The 23,596-nt window shown below is 36.2% G+C and overlaps 1 protein-coding gene across 1 annotated transcript; it reads right to left on the bottom strand.

Annotated features, from left to right (window-relative positions):
- Nucleotides 1–8,014: 8,014 nt before the first annotated feature.
- LOC130717808 (acetolactate synthase 2, chloroplastic-like) lies at nucleotides 8,015–10,251 on the bottom strand. The gene has a single exon (XM_057568177.1). It carries the CDS (start codon nucleotides 10,207–10,209, stop codon nucleotides 8,251–8,253), a length of 1,959 nt encoding a protein of 652 aa, XP_057424160.1. The 5' UTR covers nucleotides 10,210–10,251; the 3' UTR covers nucleotides 8,015–8,250.
- Nucleotides 10,252–23,596: the final 13,345 nt, after the last annotated feature.

The raw sequence follows: 23,596 nt of genomic DNA, 5'->3' as shown, positions 1-23,596 counted from the left end.
ATTTTGTTTTCCATTCCAGAAATGCTTGCCACAACAGAAATTGATGTATTACCGACAAAAAGCATATGATTTCCCAAGCTTTCAACTTTGATCCATGTCAGTGTAGATTCATTCAACTTGAAAACTCGGACCCACTTTCCAAAAGGAGCCTCAAATACCGCCAAGAGATTGTCATTGCATTCTACTAGAAAACTGTTGCAGTAGCGGGTGAACGGAGCACAAGGCTTTTCAAATTCTTTCCAAGTGTCATCTTCTTCTCTTACATATAAAGCTCCTAACTTTCCTTTTCTGCTAATATAATAAAATCCTCCTTTATAATAAGTAGGGCTCATTTTGCAGAGAGGAAAATCAAAATCTTCAAATTCGTTAAAATTCAATTCCCGGTGTCCAAGGTATGTGATGTATACCATCAATACAGGATATCGTACAATCTTACAAAGTTGAACTACCACACATTCAGAAAAGGTTGGAGGATATGAAAATCCAAGACATCGTGTATTGATGTTTGTTGGAGGTCCATATGCAAGCTGTTTCACCTCTTTTGTAAAGGGATTGAAAAAAATAATGTTAGAGGTTGTATTCACACACAGTAGTAGCCAGCCATCTTTTGAGTAGCATATTTCATAAATTTCTTGGAAGTCCTCCGGTAAATTAATGGTGTATTTGTACTTGAGACCTTGCTTTGGATGTGCCATAGTTAAGACACTATCTTTCTCAAAAGAGACAAATAATGGACACCAGGAGTGCCTTGACACTGACAAGGAAGAGAAACGTCTCCATTTAACTGGTGGTACTCTGCTAGTTGCTCGAAGATTCAAATAGTCAATAACATTAAGATGTTCAGACATATTTTCAACCATGTAAAAAGGAAGTGCAGATGCATTACTGGCTCCATCATCCACCATCTCTTTTGAATAAACACAAACATTACTAATATGTTTTTGTTCGGTCATCCTACACAACATAAACAGATATGATATCACCATATTGCATTAAATGAAAGGAATTCTGATTCCAAAATCAAACAAAATAAAGTTAAAAAATTGTATTACCTTAGATCTTGCATAAACCACCTAGGAAAAGAGCAATTATATGGTAAATTTGAGAAAGGATGAGAAGTCATAAAGCTATTGTCTTCAATGTTGTATATGTAGATGAAATTATTGTCTTCTGAGGGGAAATAGATACGACCCCCTTCAATTTCAGGATTGATTGCTTCACAAGCAAATGGTAAGTCGAAACTATTAATGGATACAAAGAACATTTTGTCTTTGATGCTTTTCACCTTTTCCCACACCATTCTAGAAAAACTTAATCTGTGAACAACAACGCTGATGATCTTATTTTGTGCATGCAAGATTTCAATTTGAAATAGTTCGCGGTTAGATTCAAACAACTTGCATGTATGGTCAAAGCTGGTCAGCATACGGTTTGGCAAAAAAATGCAAGCAGATTTTATTTTAAGGCGATGACATTGGAGCTTCTCAATTACTACTAGAAAACGTCCAAACAATGACTCTGCATACAAGCAACCGTTGTAGTAAACTGGGTTGGTAAGATAGGTGTAGTCTCCCTCCAATTCTTGACCCTCCAAGGCTGCAACACTCATAACGTCCTCACTAGAGTGCACTTTAGTCCATTGCTTTTCTCCAAGTTGACAATAGAATATTGTAGAAGTTGAATAAGTTGAGAATAAAAATATGGAGCACGCCCGATCAGATGTAGTTGGAGAGCACGAGAAAATGATATCACTAATGTCATTGTGCTTTAGGGGTGGGAGCTCAATCCTCTCAAGGTTAGATGGGTTCCAAAGAAATAGTTCGGTCTTATTTGCGAAAAGACACCAACCATGTTGCACGGTCCAAAGTGATGACGACGCCCCCAACTCTTGAATGCTTTTTGAATAAGTTTTGGTGGGATCTAAGATGGAGCAAAAAGTCAGGTTGTTATTGTCTTTGACTTTGCTTTCGGCTTTGTGTTTTCAATTGGAATAAAAAATCCAAGGGTAAGGTTGGGGAGGAAGAAGGAATTGCTTCTTTTTTCCCCTATCTTTTGTATTTGGTTCCATAGTGTCTTTTTGTCTACGCACATATAGAAATTGAAATTGTTAACTTGGAGAAAAAATAAATAACTAGCAAAAAAATAAGTTATCATTGGAAAATTGAATGTCTTGATTGATTGAGTTAGTATCTATGGACTACAGGACAAAAATGAAAAACAACAACAATCTCAATGCAAAATATGAAACATATGGAGCATGAAACAAGTTCTCTAACTATGAATGCAAAGAGCTAATTAATTAGAAATATGGAAATAGCGGAATACTATAAATTCTCTCAGAATTTTTTAGTACATAAAAACCGAATAAATTCTCTCAAAATTGGGCAAACATTTTCTAATATCTTAGATGGAAGATAAAGATTGGATTTATCATATTATATTATTCTCATATACAGTTCCTGGCTCATGACCAGAACTATTCAAACAGTGCTTTTTATTTTCTATAAATAGAGAGCCTTATAACCGTTAAATTTTATTATAAATGGTCAAGATTAAGACAATTAAAAGGTTTTTTGACCACCAAAAAATGTCATGTGACCTAAGCTAAGAAAGTCCCATGACTTCATATTTTATTTTTGACTATTCATGAACATTCATGATTTATTCTTATCTTCTCATATAAAAACATTATTCTTATAAAATACATCCCAATAAATCCAATATTTATTTTACAATTCTTCTATTCTCATAAAATTTATCCCGAGTTTATCGTATCATAAAAAAAATTGATTAGGATTTTACTTCGTGATACTTAATTCTTAAATCATTTGATAAGATCACTGAAGCAAGATCTTTTGTTTTTGAAACGCGAAACAAGATCTTTAAGTTTTAATTATAAAATAAATCATATATTGTCATTATTTATATCATAAATTAAATTATATTAGTTTTATAATATCATGTTTATCGAATCAAAATAATCAGATTTTCCATCTGTTGATAAAAATCAAACTAATTAGATTCTCCTTCAAAAAGTTAGATAGCCTATACGTACTGAGAGAATATGTAATTTTCTTTTTTTTTTATACATTGGAAAGATAAATTGCACCCTCCAGAGATTGATCCATGGACCTCCCCTCCCCAACATATATGTCCCTCGGCTCTTACCACTTGAGCTATCATTCGGGAAAATTTTCTCTTTATTCTTAATAGACCAATAAATGAAAACACAATAGAGCAAGTAAAATTAATCAATGTCAAGAAGAAGCATTATCCATTCACAATAAGAAAAGGAAAACAATGCAGTCGGTTAGGGTTTCAGAATTAGTCACCTTGCTTTCGCAAAGGTACCACAATACTTGAGATGAATAGCACTTTAGCTAGAAAATCACTTCACAATCGCAAGCTTCAACGTCCCAAACACCGTCGTAAACTTCACTGCACAACCTTCATGATTCGTGATTTGTAAGTATCTAATAGATTAGGGAACGAGAACTGAAGATGGAGTGGAGATTTCGGATTGAGAAGCTTACCTCATAGAGAAATAGATAAAATTTTCACAATTTGTTGTGGTGGTTTCGCTGCCTACATGATTCCAATTTTGTGTTGGTTTCGAGCGATGGGGGGTTTCGTATGATGATTTGCGAAGATCAAGGGTGATTTACGAAGAAGAAAATGGTGATTTGGGAAGTAGGGTTTCGCGAGGGAGAAGGTGCGCGAAGGAGGAGAGTGTCGCGAGGTAGTGATGGGATAAATCAGGGATTAAGCATTGATTATTTTGTGAGTGAGTGAGTATGTGAAAACGTGTATTAAATACGAAAATAGGTTTATTTTTTAATATGATGCATCCCATATTATAATTATAATAATAATAATAATAATAATAATAATAATAATAAAATATGAAAAGGAAAATATTGAATGAAAATTATACAAATTTAAATAGGTAAATTCTAGAGAGCATGAAATTATTGCATCACTATTGTTCATTATTTAGCAATACTTAGGCAGGGTATTTTTTTTAGTACATCGGAAAGATAAATTACACCCACTAGGGATTGATCCCTGACTTTCCCCTCCCAACCCACATGCCCCCAGCTTTTACCAGTTGAGCTATCCTACGGGGACGAGTAACTTTATAATTATATGAAAAGGAAAACATTTCTTTTTATTTTGTAATAAAAATAGAGACAACATAGATTCTTTCATAAGTGGGGCAGGTGTGTCGTCTCATCCCTCCTACGAGTCGATTGTTGAGCAGGCTTGGGAGGTTTCTCACCCAATTAATGTGAATCTTGGCAGGGTCCGGGACAACTCTGTCAGGTTAAATAAGGACACATTTGGGAATATTTTTTATCGGAAGCAGGAGGTTGAGGGTCGTATGAAAGGGGTCCAGCGTGAATTAGAGAGGGTGGATTCGGCTTCTCTACTTCGTACTATGGTTCAAATTCAGCACGAGTTGGATGCGACTCTATGGCAGGAGGAACTCCTTTGATTTCAGAAGTCTAGATAGCAGGTGATTAAAAATGGGAACCGTAGTGCCAGGTTTTTTCATACTCGGACTTTAGTCCATAGACGGAGGAATAAAGTTCATGCGTTGACTTTGTCGTGTGGGTCTTAGTGTGATGATGAGGAGATTCTGCGACGTGAGGCCTTGGATTTTTTCAATCCCTTTTCTGTGCTCCTGAGTCCTCCCATGTGCATGCCTTTTCTTCTTCTACTATAGCAGGGCTCCCCAGTGACGCGGTGCAGGAGTTGTACGCTACTGTTTTAAAGGATGAGGTTTGGCTTGCTTTATCTCACATTGGGTCCCTAAAGGCCCCGGGGCCTGAAGGCTTCCATGCATTTTTCTTTAAGCAGCTTTGGCACATTGTGGGGGAGTATGTGTGGGGGGTAGTTCGCGATGCTTTTACCTCTAGTGCTTTTGATCTTGATTTGGCCCAAACGTTGATTTGTTTGATCCCTAAGGTGGATGTGCCGACGTCTTTTAAGGAGTTCATACCAATCGGTTTGTGTAATGTTCTCTATAAGTTGATTACGAAGGTCTTGGTGAATAGACTTCGACCGTTCCTTCAGGAGTTGATTGGTCCCTTGCATAGTAGCTTCATTCATGGGCGAGCTACGGTTGATAATGCTATTGTCATACAGGAGATTGTTCACTTTATGAACCAGAGGATAGGACGGAGTAAGAATGCTGTCTTCAAATTGGACTTCGAGAAGGCTTATGGCCGTGCTATTTAGGGGTTCTTACGTGACACTCTCCAGTTCTTTGGGTCCCCGCCATGGATTGTTGAGTTGATCATGTTATGTGTGTCGTCCTCCTCTCTCATATTGCTGTGGAAGGGAGTCAATCTGCCATCCTTTGCACCCTCCCGAGGTTGCGTCAAATGGACCCTCTTTCACCTTATTTGTTTGTTCTCTGCATGGAGAGGTTGGCAATTGCTATCTAGGATACTATGGATCAGAATTAGTGGGAGCCTGTGAGGATTTCCAGAGGTGGCCCTTCCATTTCTCATCTTTTCTTCGCTGATGATGTGTTGTTATTTGTTAAGGCCAAGGTGTCTCAGGTTAGGTTAGTTCATAAGCTTCTTAATGAGTTTTGTTTGGCGTCAGGGCTTAAGGTCAATATCTCCAAGTCTCGGGCATTTGCTTCAATGAATGTCTCTCGTTCGAAGAAGGATCGCATCTGTGGTGTCACATCGATTCCTTTTACAGCTAGATTGGAGAAATATTTGGGATTCCCTATCTTAAAAGGGAGACAAAAACGTGAGCATTTTGACTTTATTTTAAATTGGATCACCAGGAAGCTAACATCTTGGAAGGGGAGGCTGTTGAATAAGGCGGGGAAGGTGACGCTTGTGAAATCTGTTTTGAATGCGGTTCCTATCTACCCTATGCAGATCTTTTGTGCTCAGCCTCAGGCTCACTATCTCCACTTATGACCAAGCCTACTGAAGAAAACAACCCCTAAATCTTGACCTGGCTCATAACAACAGACAAGTGGCATGCATGATTGAAGTTGTCCATGGGCACTGTGTTAATTTGAAGGCTATAAAATGTAAGGGAGCAACCTTAAATAAGACTAAATGCACAAGCATGACAGAGAGTATATCAAATTACTAAAGAGAAAATATGAAGGATGGAAAATTGGTGAAGGAATGGGGAAAGAAGCACCTTTGTCGACCTCGCAATCGCCTTCTTCACAGTGGATGAGTCGTCGTCGAAGCGATGAGTAAAGAGGCTAGGAGTTGTGTTCAGAGTCGAAGTTTTCACCGTGCATGGTGAGATGGGTGTCGGTGGTTTCCTTCTTCATAACTCATGCTCGGTGATCTCATTCCTGGTGGAAGCATTGTTCCAGTGGGGATGTTGGGCCCAAGTCTGCTGCATGCGGGCTTGTTCTGGTGGGCAGTGGCACAAAGAGGTCGGCACGAGGGATAGCAACGATAATGACTTTTGATTTTTCTTTGGACGGTTATAGTTCTCAGGGAAGTGCTTTTGGTTTTCATGAACATGAGTCAGAAGATTAGTAGAAGTTTAGACTTTGTAAAAGAGACACGGTGACACACTATAGAGGCTGGTACGTTGGATAACAATCTGATGTGGCAAGTTCAAGGAATAGAAGTTATATGAGTTGGCAGCGCCAAATTCCGCACTTCAGAATCTATATATTATAATAGATAGTTAATTGAGATCTTAGCTTGGTTATCATAACAGTTAATGGTTTTCAAGAGATTTTAGTTTGCCTCACTATAACTTATGTGCTCAATTTGGAGAATACCCAATGCATGTCCCTATAGGCTTAACCAAAATCAATGATAGCATCTTCAATTACAAAATGCATGGTCCCCCCTGTAGCCATAACCAAAATCATTGACAACATCTTCAATTATCAAAAGCATGCTGTCCCTATAGCCTTTACCTAAATCAATGAAAACGTGTTCAATTATCAAAGTAATGCTCTTTTGTGCTTGCTGCTTATTTATGTTTGTATTAGCTTCTTTTTCCTCAGAATTAATTCGGGCACCTAGAAACTACTCACATAAGTTTCTACTAGAATTGATTATGGCTTCAGAATGAATTGAAGAAGTATTTCCAAAAATGCTACTTCCTCCGGTCCTTTTTATAAGAAAATTTTGACAAAATCACACAAACCAAGGAAACTAATATTTTTTATAATATGCTTAATTCCAATAATGTATTTTCCTTTTCACAATAATAATTATGCTAATAACCATAAATGTTGACAATAGCTATTGGGTGCTTGCACTTTCCATCCAAATTTTTGCATGGGGAATAGGTATATTTGCATTGGAATGAATTATTTCACTTAATTTAATAAGAATGTTTCTTATAAAAAGGACCAAGAAAACTTGCCAAAGTGTTTCTTATAAAAAGGACCGGAGGAAGTATTATTCATCAAACCCAGTAACTAAAAGTAGTCCCATTGTAAACATTGACCACTCATGATAAGTTTCTACCATAATTGATTATGGCTTCAAAATGAATTGAAGAAGTATTTCCAAACATGCTATTATTCATGAAACTTAGTAACTAAAAGTAGTCCCATTGTAAACATTGACCACTCATGAAAGATACAAAATACAAATCCAAGTGTCCAAGTGTGTACAAATTTAGCCGAGGGGTGTCACTTTATGATGTGCAGGCTCCTTGATTCAGCTTGATAAGGCCTATATTTAGGGACCAAGACATGTTATCCATTTAAGAAGCTGTGGTGGAGGATGTCCAGTAATTTTAGCAAGTTGTCTAACCTGCAAAGTTCATAACGTTGAAGAATAGAATGACAGTGGAGTATCCTTGAAACATGATGCTGGTTATTGAAGAGGTTTTCCATCTCTATTTATGTTCTCGTTTTTCATATATAGAATCTAACGTCTAAAAACTATATCTGGATTTCGGAATCACTGAGTGAAGATAGAACACAGATGTTTTGTCAACAAAATTGTGCAAATCATAACTTGAGGGTGTTTGCATGGACACATTGGAAACAATTAGATTTCAAGAACATCAATATTATTACTATCACTTCCTCATTCTTACTACAGCAAAACGTGGTGTTACAACGGCAGATATCAGAGTACAGACATAGATTGCATTCGACATTAAATTAAGACAACGAAAATACTTAGTCTTGCAACCAAAATCACTACAAACTACAATGATGCTCACATGTCAAATCCTACAACAACTATGATACATAACAGTCACAGAGGTATATTGGGCCTGGCCAAATCAGTAACTTCTTCTGCCATCACCCTCAGTGATCACATCCTTGAAGGAACCATTACTGGGAATCATTGGCAACACATGCTCCTGATGGGGCACAATGACATCAAGAAGGTAGGGGCCAGGAGTGTCCAACATTTTCTGAATTGCTGCTCTAAGATCATCCTTCCTCATCACACGAGCTGCTGGTATCCCACAAGCATCTGCAAACTTGAGCATGTTGGGGAAAATCTCCGCCTCATTCGCCGGATCTCCCAAATAGGTGTGAGCTCTGTTGGCCTTGTAGAACCTATCCTCCCACTGAACAACCATTCCCAAATGCTGATTATTCAGCAACAAGATCTTAACGGGGAGATTCTCCACCTTTACAGTGGCCAGCTCTTGAACATTCATGATAAAGCTACCATCCCCATCAATGTCAACCACAATTGCATCAGGGTTAGCAACAGCAGCGCCAATTGCAGCCGGTAATCCAAAACCCATAGCACCAAGACCCCCTGAAGTTAACCACTGCCTAGGCCTCTTGTAATGGTAAAATTGTGCAGCCCACATCTGGTGCTGTCCAACCCCAGTACTAATTATGGCATTTCCATCAGTCAGCTCATCAAGAACCTGAATTGCATACTGAGGCGAAATCCTATCCTCGAATGTCTTGAAACCCAACGGAAATTTCTGTTTCTGCACATTCAGCTCTTCTCTCCAAGCTTCAAAATCAAGCTTCCCCTTGATCTGTTTACTCTCCAGAATCTTATTAATCCCTTGCAACGCCAGCTTCAAATCCGCGCAAACCGACAAGTGGGGCACCTTGTTCTTCCCAATCTCAGCAGAATCAATATCTATATGAACAATCTTAGCCCTGCTTGCAAAAGCCTCAAGCTTCCCGGTGACACGGTCATCGAACCTAACCCCAAAAGCAAGCAGCAAATCACTACTATCAACAGCATAATTAGCATAAACAGTTCCATGCATTCCCAGCATATGAAGAGAATGTTCATCTGCAATGGGATAAGCTCCAAGACCCATCAAAGTAGAAGCAACAGGAATCCCAGTAAGCTCCACAAAACGCCTCAACTCCTCACTGGAATTCAAACAACCACCTCCAACATACAAAACTGGTTTCTTAGACTCTAAAATCACCCTCACAATCTGCTCCAAATGCTTCTCACTGGGAGCCTTGGGTAGCCTGGACTGGTACCCGGTGAGCTTGATGGGCAGGTTCCAATCAGGAACAGCAAGCTGTTGCTGCACATCTTTGGGCACATCAATGAGAACCGGACCAGGTCGACCCGAAGTGGCGATGAAGAACGCCTCCTTCACAATCCTAGGAATCTCATCCACATCAAGGATGAGGTAGTTATGCTTCGTGATGGATCTGGTTACCTCTACAATGGGGGTTTCCTGGAACGCGTCGGTTCCGATCATCCTCCGGGGAACCTGGCCGGTGATGGCGACGAGGGGGATGCTGTCCAACATTGCGTCGGCGAGACCGCTCACCAGGTTGGTCGCGCCGGGGCCGGAGGTGGCTATGCAGACACCGGGGAGGCCAGAGGACCGCGCGTAGCCCTCGGCGGCGAAGACACCGCCCTGCTCGTGGCGGGGAAGCACGTTGCGGATGGTTGGCGAGCGTGTCAGAGCCTGGTGGATCTCCAGGGAAGCGCCGCCGGGGTAGGCGAACACGTTCGTCACGCCTTCCCGCTCCAGAGCCTCCACCAGGATGTCGGCGCCTTTGCGTGGCTCATCGGCGGGGAAGCGAGAGGTGAAGGTCTCGACGGCGGGGGCGGCGGTAGGTTGTGCTGCAGCGGCGGCGGCGGGTTTGGAGAGGGAGCATGAGATTCCGATGGAATGAGGTTTGTGGAGAATGGGAGAGAAGGGTAGGGTGAAGAATTTGACATTGCGTTTTGGGAAGTTGGAGGTTGAAGAAGGAGATGAGAATGGTGATGGGGATCTTGAAGCTGTGGCGGCCATTGTTGATGAACAATGATTGTGCTGCAAACTGTGGTGAAGAAACAAAGTTATAGGGAGTTATAGCCTCATATTTTTTTTGAACATTGTGATTCATATGGGGATTGTTCATTTACTATGTTGTCCTTGTCGTTTTTATGCTATCATTGTTGATGCATGGGTAAAATAGTAACCTTGATTTTTGAAATAATTGAAAAAATCAGTGGTCATTCATTCATGGTTTGTGGCTCACGCGTGATCACTTGGGAACATGTAGCAAATTCATTGTCTTCTACTTGTTTGGTGGTTAAGATAGTGTAAAAGTGAGATAAGATAGAAAATTTGATAAAGATAAATAGGCTCTTATCTTATTATGTGTTTGAAGTGAATAAGATAATGATAGAATATGATATAAACAGTAAAACTATATCAGATTTTTCTTTGAATATAACAAATATAATATATTCTCTTCTCTGTCCACTAACCCCTACGACTCGTGATCACCTCGTTCATACATGGAACTAGATTCCTTGCAATCACCCGTTAGGGTTCCCAAGACTTGAGCCGTCTGATCTTAATTAGTCGGCCCAGATATTAAGACATGTAAACGTGTGATTTTGCTGAAAAATATGAGTTAACTGGTCTTTAGATAACGCATTCTTAAACTCGTGAATCCTTATTTTCCTTAACTACAGATATCTGAATCCTTCGTACTTCTTTGTTTTACTTTTTTTTTTTGAAATGTTCTTTGTTTTACTTAAATTGAACAATATATTACTCTCCTTCTAAATAAGTTTTAAAGTATATCATTCTCTTTTGTGAGTGTTGATTGTATTAATTAAAAATGTTTGTTTAAACTTTTTAGGTTAAGAGTTCAATCTTTATAAGTCACACTCTTAAAAAAAACATTTAGAATTCATTTTTTTAGTACATAGAATTCATTATACCTAAGTTAAAATTGTAAAGGCAATTCAGTAAAAAAAAATTATCAAAATATGCACTTATGGAACGTGGAGCTTCAAAAGTTTTACGTGCTTGTATTAGGGCCCAGTTTGAAAGAGCTTATTTGAGCTTATCTGGCAGCATAAGCTCTTATGCCAGTGTTTGGGAGAGCTTATGCAAACAGCTTATGACCTGCCATAAGCTATTTTCAGCTTATTTTCATAAGCTACTCAGGACAGCTTATGAAAAACAGCTTATGCTTATATACAGCTTATTTTTAATTTATTTCAATAAATTTTTAAAAATAGCTTACGAATAAGCGCTTATGACATAAGCGCTTATGACCATAAGCGCTTAATTAAGCTATTTTTCCAAACGGGGCCTAGTTAAAAATGTTTGTTTAAGCTTTTTAGGTTAAGAGAGCTCAACCTTTAGAAGTCACACTCTTAAAAAATATATAGAATTCATTTTTTTTAATAGAATTCATTATAGCTAAGTTAAAATTGTAAAGGCAATTCAGTAAGAAAAAAAATTATCAAAATATACACTTATGGAGCGTGGAGATTCAAAAGTTTTACTTCAAAGAATGAAAAAAGGAAAGTAAATCTATGGATGTCATATTCCGTTTTATGTACTTTATTTTATTGTAAACGATAGCACTAGCAGTGATTTCAAAATCAAAGTACCAAATGACTTAGAAAAATCTGAGGCTGGCCCTGGATTATATTTAGAAGCCAACACCCTAGAGACGAAGTCTTCCGTGGGTTAGTTGAGAAGTGTACCACCGTGGTACACTTACTGTTTTCAAGGTAAAAGTCGGAAATATCCTCATCTTCCCTCATTATTTCCTTGTCTATCCCTTCATCAGAAAGAAAAAAAAACCCAAATACACAAGTACACAACTGCCTAAAATTCGCCCCCTCTCCATCTCCCTTTCACTTTCTCCATCGAGAATCTATTTTTCCACCATTTTTTCTCTTTCAAGTGCATTATGCATCATCACTCCATGTTTAGGAGGGAAAAGAAGCAACAGATCTGGTTCTCTCCTTCTCCGTCTTCTCTTAAAAACATAAATTCATGGGTTCTTTCAATTCTTAATTTTGTGATTTCTTATTAAATATTGTTTACGAATTGCTGGTGGCTTTGGGTTGACATAGGAATATTTGCATGTGCACATGATTCAGTTGCTTAGCACGGTGTTGGGTATGGAGGTGAGGGGAAAAAGGGAAACGGTGGAGGAGGATGGGAGGGAGAGAAGGAAGAGCCGAGGAGCAGGGTTCGCCATCGGAGAAGTGGTGGGGCAGTGCCGGCGAAGGTGCCGCCGGAAATGGATGATAATTATGGACCCAAAAAAAGAAATTTATCAGTAAAGTCTAAGCTTTTTCCTCAATTTTTATTTTGATTTATATTCAGTTTGAGTGTTATTAGGGTTGAAGTGAAATATTTGGTGAGAAAGATCAAACACAGAAAAGAAAGAGAGAGGAACGCAAGGTAGGGAGGGAGAGAGAGAAAAAACCCAGAAGAAAAAGGATGGGTTGTTGCTTGTTGATGATGGTAAGGATATTTTAGTAAACTCAGACTTCTACTAAAATTAATCTCAACCATTCAATTTTATATTATTTTATCCAATGGCTATTTTTCAACTGCACCACCATGAGACAGTTTTTAACTGTACCACCGAAGCCAACACCCTAGAGAACTGAGGAAGACATTGTTTTTATTCATTTACTTTGTTACCCTTGTACTTTTGTACACTTGCGATATGTGATGGATAAAATAGTAAACTTGAAATAAAGTTGCAGCTTCGCGTGACACTAGAGAACACAACTGAACAAGTAGCCACTTCACTTCACATACTAGATATCATACCCGTGCGATGCACGGGCTTACTTAAAATATTATTTAATATTATATAAAAATTATAATAGTTAAATAATTAAAATTAAAATATTTTTCACTATAAATATAAAAAAATTATGTCAAGACATTTCAATAAATATTATTATAGTTCGTTTTGTATAAATAATTAATATTACTCAAATTTAATTATTAGCATTAAATAATTTTAACAATTAAATTATTTATTTATTTAATAATATGAAAAATTATTAAGTTAATTTGAAATATTTAAATTACAAAAAAAATGTTAGTAGTAAGTGTTTAATGTCTTGAAATAAGTTTTAATATCATTTTTTATATTTTTTTACCTGGAAAAACCATTTGGTGTGACTTGTCAAGACCAAGAAGAATAAATTAATTTTAACTTTTTGAATTATAATAAGTGATAACTTAAATAACCTTTTTACAAAAAAAAACCCAAAATATTATCTTGTGAATTTAATTTTTTTTAACTTATTTGATTTGGGAGTATTTTCGCACAGCCGATAGTCATGAGACTAATTCATTGAGGCTCTACGATCACGTTAAGTGGATAGATCAGGCCTCTCACAGCAAACATGTATTCAACTTTGACCATTATTATTTTCTCTATTATGCTTCCTTGAGTAATTTTATTAATATATCATAGATAAAAAAAACATTTTTTTTTCAATAATGCACATATATGTTATAGTTAATATTAAATACCTTGTAGCAGCATTTTTCAATTTTAAAATAAATTTAATTTTTAATATTTGTAAAATGCAAAAATTAAATAATTTTAAATAAATATTTAATATTTGTCAAATGCAAATAAATATTTATTTTTTATAGTTTAATGTATTTAATGTAAAACTCAAGTCTCCTTCACATTTTTTTTTACATCAGAAAGATAAATTGCACTCGTCAGGAATCGATTCCTGGACCTCCCCCTATTCAACCCATATGTCCCCAGCTCTTACCACTTGAGTTATCCTACGGGAACCAAGTCTCCTTTACATATAAACTCAAATGCACATATTTGTTTTTAATTTTATTTTTTGATTGTAAGATCTTTATAAATTATAATTTTTTATAAATATAAGAAATATATTAAATAGAAGAAGAGTCACTATTTCCTTCACTTTTGTCTTATAATTTTTTTTTAATTAGTTAATGGCTTTAAACGTTGCAATTTTATTAAGTTTTTAGAGTTGTGGTATGCCACACGATTTCAGATTATAATCTCATTATTTTCTAATAACTGATACTTAAATTTTTTTTAGTCGGTTACATGTCCATGGATATGCATGTAGTATAATTTTTTGCGAGTTCATTTCATTGACCTTTCATTAAAAGAAAAATGAAAATACATCAGAAAACACAAATACATTCTAGGAGTACATTATTCATTGTATGTTGATTATACATATTCATCTATTTATTTATTTAACCATTATTGGGGACTTTTCATTTCTGTCAGTTTCTTAATCCTTACTCCCTCATATGCCAACTTAATAATGTGGATTATCATGCTTATAAAAAAAACTAATGTAGATTATTATTTTAATTCAATCTTTGTATTTAATACAATGATGAAATCTCTTATACATATACACATTTAATGCTTAAAAATCATAAATGTGCTTTACATATATATATATATTCGTCTTTTGTGTTGTTCATCTACCCCACGACACCGCCATCAAGTAAACATTGTTCTTAATTTTAATGTTTTGTATAAATCTGGTGGTACGATGAGATATTAATTTACTTAATTTAATAATTACATTAACACTTAAAAATGATTAATGTACATACAAAATTTAGCGACATACTCTCCACATATATAACTAAATGATAACGACGGTTAAAAATTACCACTAAATAACATGTTGGACGTATGTTGCCTGATTTTATTAGTCAGTCTATTGGTACTTTTATTACTTGCTCACGTCTAAAATTAAGTAATTTTTTTATTAATAAATAATTTTCTTATGAAATGAATTCTAAACAAGTGATGAAAGAGATGAGAGGAGAGAAACAAGAGCAAGAGAAGATACAAATGTGGTGAATAGAGGTGCTCATCTTGATGCATCACCTTTGTATTTACAGGGGTGGATAAGGATCAAAGGTCAAGTTACACGGGCTTGGGCTTGACCCAATTATTCATAACACTCCCCCTTGGATATTTCGCACAAGCTTTTCAAATGTTGTTGTTGGAAGAGCCTTCATAAATAAGTCTGTCAAATTATCACTTGAACGAATTTGTTGGATGTCTATGTCACCATTCTTTCGTATATCATGAGTGAAGAAGAGTTTCAGTGACATCTGCTTTGTTCTATCTCCCTTGATGTATCATTCTTTAGCCTTGTGTTGTCTGCAAGGTGATAGATGAATCTTCGATGTAGAACTTCTCATATTCAAATTTGGACAAAAAAAATTGAAAACAAGATTTGGAAAATGAAACCGGAACTGGTTAAAAGCATGTTCCATTTTGTCAATCAATGACAAATTCAGAACCAAACAACGATGCAATATCTTTTTCACATCTTTAGGATATAGACTTTAAGTCCAAAGACTCTTTACATGTTGGCCAACCGCACCATTTGATATGGGTTCCATATTCTCGCACGTATAATATTGAGTGCTACTTATCAGTCGACAATTTTTCAAGTTCTTGGTTCCTTATTTCAACTTGTAGAGATATAATCGATTGAGATCTCTTTGTATCAATAATCACAGGTACCTGAACCTCTTCAGGAGGTTTAAACAGTTTTCGTAATCTCTACACTTTTCATGAAAATTTTCCTCATAACAAGACCATCTTCCTTCTCTAAGAGTTATATTTGGAACCAAGATTAGACATGTCTTAGCCTAGTAAAATTTTAATAGAGAATGACATTTGCAGCATAAAGGAATTTAGAAATCCATTTTAGGTCAGAGAATGCATTTTTTCTTTTGAACCTTAGGTTCACATTATTGTGTGCGAGTACATATATGCATTCTACACAAGTTTTTAGAGCTGCTTAATTTTTCTCTCCTCCTGATGTCGAGAAATAATGATAAGTAAGATATGCAATATCTTCTAGCAATAGCTCAAATTCATAGCATAATCTTAGCTTTCTTTTTAATCTCATCTAAGTGTTGTCTGCTGGACATCGGAGAACACATAGCTCACATAAAAGGTTCTAAGATGAGACATATTAGGTTCCTGACAATGAACCAATTGCAATGGAGAGAATTATAATGACTTATTGACTTGATGCATATAGATGTTGCTACTAGCAACATCACATATCCAAAGAAAAAATACATTTGTTCTCTTAATAATTGACTAGTTATAAATAAGAAGCATTTTGCTAAATATCTTTGCTAGATCATTTTAAATATGAACATGTGCAACTCGACTTTCAAAAACATGTCACACACCAACTTGATCAAGGTGGAAATTTCACTCTATCAAGGTCGATGCATCGATAAATACAGAATATGTGCACATGTATCACATCAAATATATTCAAGAATCATAGGAAATTTTCCTTATTTTGTCACAATTTTAATTTATGGCTTTGAGAACAACATCTGAGAAATAGACTTTCGCATCATAAGACTCGAGATAGTCTAACCGGACATATGCCAATCACAATCACTTCTTCCATATGAAGAACCTCGCAAATCAAAATAATGCTTCAATATTTCCAATAATATTTTCTTGCATTTTGAATCCTTAAGAGATTTTCACATTTTTCATTTTTATTTTCATACTTTGATATCACTAGTTGGGAAAATTGGAGATCTCAAAGTACCTTAAGTGTGAGTTACCACCACATTACTATACTATTGCTTTGGGATTTCATAGGTCTCTTCCGGAGAACTACCATACAATATCATATACGTCATCATGTCCTTTTGGGACAATTAACCACTTTGATATTAAAGATCACAACTTTTGTCATGTTTAATGAAAGATTTACTTCAGGAAATATCTCAATCACAATCATAAAATTGATACAAAGCACTTTTGCAATGGAGAACATGTTAATTTAATATTTACTTTAGGAAATATCTCAATCACAAAAATAGATCAAATGTATTTGGTCAATCACATTTTTGAAATGGTCAAACGTTACAAATATATTATTAATATCAAATAAAAGCATCGGTTTAATACCTAATCAAACCAGATTGTTCATTCTTAATTATTAATAAAAATCAAAAACTGATTTCATGGAGACCGAGAAAAAAAATGGCAGAAGTTAAAACACAATTGGCTTCTGCTCAAAAGTCAATAAGCTTGGCTGAGACTCAATTAAAAAGCATGGCAGAGTCACGTCCAAAATAGCAGAGGTAATTAATTTGCAATATGAGACTAGGAGCTCGTCATAGAATGTCAATTTGCAACATGATACTAGGAGTTCTGATACCAGTGATTTGTGTTGTTTTCATATCATTCATTCAATAATGTTCAATATTTCCTTTTGCTCATAGCTGGTACCAATCAGATTTGCACTTGATGATACACAACAAAACAAGATTGCTAAACAATTCTTAAAAACAAATCTGTCACCAACGACAAGATATATAACTGCCATGAAAAATAGTTAAGTAATTTCATTTGTAAATAAGTCATGCAAACATCATTTGAACTATATGTCCAATTTGTGAATAAGACATACAAAATTTTCACAGTTCCTTTTGAGGAGTATGGTCACATATTTATTTGGTGCTTGAATCTTCTGGATTTATTGGCCATTGTTGATGAACAATGATTGTGCTGCTAACTGTGGTGGAGAAACAAAGTTATAGGGAGTTATAGCCTCATATTTTTTTTTGAACATCGTGATTCATATGAGGATTGTTCATTACTATGTTGTCCTTGTCGTTTTTTATGCTATGATTGTTAATGTATGGGTAAAATAGTAACCTTGAAAATTGAAATAAAATAAAAAAAATGGCTTAATCTAGATTTTGGTCCCTCAACCTTTGTCATAAATATGGCTTTAGTCCCTCGCCGGCATAAAGGTAGGGATTGGTCCCCAGTTTTTGGCAAAATGATTGATTTTGGTCCTTTTGGCCGGTTAAGTCAATGTTGGATTTTTTTCTTCTTTTTCATTAAATTAAAATAAAATTAAGAAGGATGAGGGACTCAAAGCTTATTCATGATTAATAATTTAATTATTATGGCAATTAATTATCCTCTTCATCATCATAGTCAGTCCAAGAAAAAAAAACATCATCATCATCAATCTCCTTTTTTCTCATCAACCCACACCCAGATCTACCACCATCAAATGCCCACCAACACCAGACTTGATTTTTCCCCTCCCCCTGGGTTTCGATCTGCCTCAGCTAGTGTAAGATCTCTAAGTTTGTGTTCTTTTTTCTGCACTGGTTCGGGGAGACGGCGTGGGTGTGGTAGAGCACCACCGTGTCGGGGACGACGATCGAGGTCCTTATGAGGACGGTGTCGCGGTGGAGGTCGTGGCAGTTAACGACGGCGGTGTGGTTGATCTGGTGGAGGAGGAGAGATGAGGAGATCGAAGAAGAGGAGGTTGAACTGAGTGAAGGAAGTCCATTTGATTTGTGAATTGTAGTAAGAAGCAGAAGTAGAAGTAGAAGAAGAAGAAGATAACATCTCACAGAAGAACCAAAATCTTCAGATCTGCGATGTGGGTATGGTAGCGGTGGGTTGGGGTTATGGGTTTTAGAAACCAAAATCTTCAAATCTGTGATGTGGGTATGGTAGCTGTGGGTTGGGGTTATGAATTTCATTTCTCCAGATGCATTTATGGAAAAATGGTGAATGAGTCTGCTGAAAGTGACAGAGGAAGATGGTGGAACCACATTCAAACATAGTATTTTTTGCTAATTTTTATGGGTTTGATGAATGACCCTTTATGCACCTTTGTGATTAATATGGAGATGGATGATGAAGAGCAAAATCTGGGTTTTTGATTTGATGAAGAAGATATGTAGATGAAGAGATTTGTAATTAATAATTAGGTGAATGATTAATTAGGGAGAAAGGATTAAAGAGTTTTAATTATGGTTTTTTATAGAATTTAAATGAAAAAGAAAAAGAAAAGCCACCTAAGCTCATTAATTGACGTGGCAAGGGCCACATCAGCTGGCGGAGCTCTGACGTTGACCCAACCAGTCGGAAGGACCAAAACCAACTATTTTGCCAAAAACTGGGGACCAATCCCCACCTTTACGCTGACGAGGGACTAAAGTCATATTTATGACAAAGGTTGGGGATAAAAAACTGGATTAAGCCTAAAAAAATCAGTGGTCATCCATTCATGGTTTGCCCACACGTGATCACATGAAAACACTAGCAAATTCGTTATCCTCTGGCTCGCTTAGTGGTTAAGATAGAATAAGAGTGTGATAAAATAAAGAATTTGATAAAATTTGATAGATTTTCATCCTATCATGTGTTTGAAGTAAATAAGATAATGATATAATATAATATAAACATTTAGGGTTCACCTCGTTCATACATGGAACTGGATTCCTTGCAATAAAACATATATAATATGTTCTCTTCTCTTTCCACTAAACCCTACGACTCGTGATCACCTCGTTCATACATGGAACTGAATTCCTTGCAATCACCAGTTAGGGTTCCCAAGACTTATGCAATCAAGAAACTTGAGCCGTATGATTTTAATTAGTCGGCTCAGATATTAAGACATGTAAACCGTGTGATTTTGGTGAAAAACATGAGTTAACTGGTATTTAGATAACTCATTCTTAAACTCGTGAATCCTTATTTTCCTTAACTAGATATATGAATCCTACGTACTTCTTTGTTTTACTTGAATTGAACAATATATTACTCTCCTTCTAAATAAGTTTTAAATTATATCATTCTCTCTTATGAGTGTCGATTGTATTAGTTAAAAGTGTTTGTTTACGCTTTTTAGGTTAAGAGTTTAATCTTTAGAAGTCACATTCTAAAAAAAATTAGAATTCATTATACCTAACTTAAAATTGTAAAGGCAATTCATAAAAAAAAAAAAATTTGATCACCACCGCCACCACCGTTATAATCACCTCCATATTTGATTTTTATTATATATCATTATTCAATACTTCACTAAACATAAAATTGCATTAACTTAAACGATATGGTAAATTATACAGAGTATGGCCAAACGCTGGATAGTATAAGAAAGTTATCAGGGCTTATACTATCAGGCCTAATACTATCAGGTCTTATACTATCAGGCCTTATACTATACGTCGCACCAAACGGACCCTTAGGCTCGTTTGGTACGTCGTATTAGGCATGATAGTATAAGCTTATACAATACATTATGGGCTTATCCATTGTTTGGTGCTCACATTGTATTGTATAGGCTTATACATCAATCCCCTCTTATACATAAAAATGATGGATTATTTAATCCACATATAAATGATGGATAAGGCATGATAAGAGTGTGATGTATAAATTACTTGAATATATAATCAACCGCCACAACCGCCACAACCACCACCGTTGCCACCACCACCACCACCACGCTCCACCACTGCTAGCATCGTTGATAGCGTCATCGTTATCGCCACCACCACAACCGCCACCGTCATCATCGTCACCACCACCACCACGCTCCACCACTACCACCATCGTTGATATCGTCAGCATTATCGCCACTACCACCACCGCTGCCGTCACCACCACCGTCACCACAGCCTTCACCACCACTGTCGCCACCACCCACCACCACATCCACAATCGCTGCTACCGTCACTACGTACTACCGTCACCGCCGCTACCACCAACCTTCACCACCACCGCCACCAGTCCACCACCAACACCCTCCACCACAACTGTCGCCACCACCCTCCACCGCCAACACCACTATCATCGCAACCACCCACCCCCACCACCACAATCGCTGCTACCTCTACTACTACTATCACCATCGCTGCCACCACCCTTCATCACCACCGCCACCACCAACACCATCCACCACCCTCCACAGCTGCCACTACTACCGCCGTCGTTGCCACCATCCACTACCACTGCCACCATTGTCGCCACCAAATTATACAGTGCATGACCAAACGTTGTATAGTATTAAATTTTATCAGGCCTTATCCTATCAGGGCTAATACAATCAGACCTTATACTATCCGATCTTGTACTATACAACATACCAAACGAGCTCTTATGGAAGGTGGAGCTTCAAAAGTTTACTTCAAAGAATTAAAAAGGGAAAGCAAATCTATGGATGTCATATTCCGTTTTGTTTACTTTATTTTCTTGTAAACCGTGTGATTTTCAAAATCAAAGTGTCCCCGTAGGATAGTTCAAGTGGTAGAAGTTAGGGGATATATGAGTGGGGTAGGGGAGGTCCAAGGATCGATTCCTGACGGATGTAATTTATCTTTCCGATGTAAAAAGAATCAAAGAACCAAACGACTTAGAAAAATCTGAGGCTGGCCTTGGATTATATTTAGAAGCACGGGTACTCCAGTTTGGCCAACGTACCCGATATTTGTACACTTGGGTACTTCATGGGTACTTAAAAATGCAAACACAATCTATACCGAAATTTGATTGGGTAGTTTTTTGGTATCATTTGAGTACTTTTTTGTATCTCTACTTCTATTACACATAAAAGCCTATATACTCTACTAATATCTTCAATTTGCATCAATCTATTAGTCAATTTAAGTTACTTAATTTTGAGTTTTCTTTCTTGCATCATGTAAAAATCTCAATTTCTTCCATTTGCTTTGTTATTTTTTAGAACAATGTGAATTTTAAGATTTTATTGTTCAGATTTTCTCCTAATATGTTGAAAATATAATCATTAAATATATATATACTAACGTACCCGTACCCATGATTTTTTGAAAAATACCGCACCCGTACCCGGTACCGTACCCGTACTCGTGCATCCCTCAAGCCAGAGAACGAGGAAGACATTGTTTTTATTCATTTACTTTGTTGCCCTTGTACTTTTGTACACTATGCGATACTGTGATGGATAAAATAGTAAACTTGAAATGAAGTTGCAGCTTCGCGTGACACTAGAGAACACAACTGAACAAGTAGTCACTTCACTTCACATATTCGTCTTTTGTGTTGTTCGTCTACCCCACTACACCGCCATCAAGTAAACGTTGTTCTTAATTTTAATGTTTTGTATAAATCTGGTGGCCCGAGGAGATATGAATTTACTTAATTTAATAATTACGTTAACACTTGAAAATGATTAATCTACACACAAAATTACGCAACATATTTTTCACATATATAACTAAATGGTAACCACGGTTAAAAATCACCCCTAAACATCATATCATGGAAGTATATTGCCCAATTTTATTAGTCGGTCCATTAGTACTTTTATTACTTGCTCACGTCTAAAATTAAGTAATTTTTTAATTAATAGATAATCTGCCTATTTTTACTATATGTTGACTGTTGTTGGCGATGGGTTTTGAAACAAGATATTATTTTATATAAATCCCCAAATAAATCATGCTGATGAATCTATTCAATATTAGTAGCATTGATGTGGATGTAATCAAGCATCATAAATTGGAAATGGAAAACACTAAGTCCGTTCATACTTAACATATTCATCCCTGAGAATAACATTAAATAGTAAGTGCTTGTTAGAAAAAGTTGATCATGCTAGAAATTAATTGTAGCAGTATTACATTCATCCAAAAGATAAAACCAAATATTATTTGAAAATATTTAAGAAATTAAAATCGTTTTTGCAACCCACCAACATGAACTATTGTTGGATCCCTTCTGTCAATTTCAAACCAAATAAACCTTTTATCTATTAATTTGTGTGTTTTCACGAAGTTAAGTCATCTTCCCCCTTAAGCTGGCCTCCTTGTTTGTCAATCATAATCACAAAAAAATGTTATCATATTCTCACCCCTTAGGACACAATGAGACTGGTGAAGAACTGTTGCATCAATAATCAAGGAGGCAAACGATATCTACATAAGAATTTTTTTAAAAAATTAACACATACTAAAAATCTAAATTGAAATGTCACAAGCATAAAATAATGAATGAATAAATTTTATAACATTTTGTTATGATAGATGTGAAAGGTACAAAGCTGAGATTCATACTCCCTCCGGTCCTATTTATAAGCAACAAAAAAAAATTCACATAGTTTAAGAAATGTAGTTAAACTAGATAAAATGCATTAAATTTGTCTTAAATTAAAATGAACTTCCAAAATTACCCTTTGTTATTAGTGTTGGAAAGTGGAAAAGAGAGAGAATAATTAATGAGACACATTTTACAAGTTAGAATTAATAAGGGCATCATTGGAAAAAAATTAATTAATATAGCTCAAACTTTCATTTGGTTCTTATAAAAAGGACCAAGATTTTTCTTCTCTTTCATGCTTATAAATAGGACCGGAGGGAGTAATAGATAAATTTCTTTATCAAACTCGTCAATCATAACCAGGATCAACTTCTTCAAAATTTCTCCGTCCAAATTTTTACCTTAATGGAAGGTATTATATGCGACTTGTTGAAATTCTCTATCATGGACCTCCATGCTGAATTCGACCCCCGTATAGAAAAGTTTGAGCCAAACAAACTTACAAAAATA

The sequence above is a fragment of the Lotus japonicus genome, chromosome 1 (genome assembly GCF_012489685.1).
Source record: "Lotus japonicus ecotype B-129 chromosome 1, LjGifu_v1.2".
Taxonomy (NCBI): domain Eukaryota; kingdom Viridiplantae; phylum Streptophyta; class Magnoliopsida; order Fabales; family Fabaceae; genus Lotus; species Lotus japonicus.
Note: the sequence above shows the minus strand (reverse complement) of the source record. Positions and strands in the feature narration are given on the sequence as shown.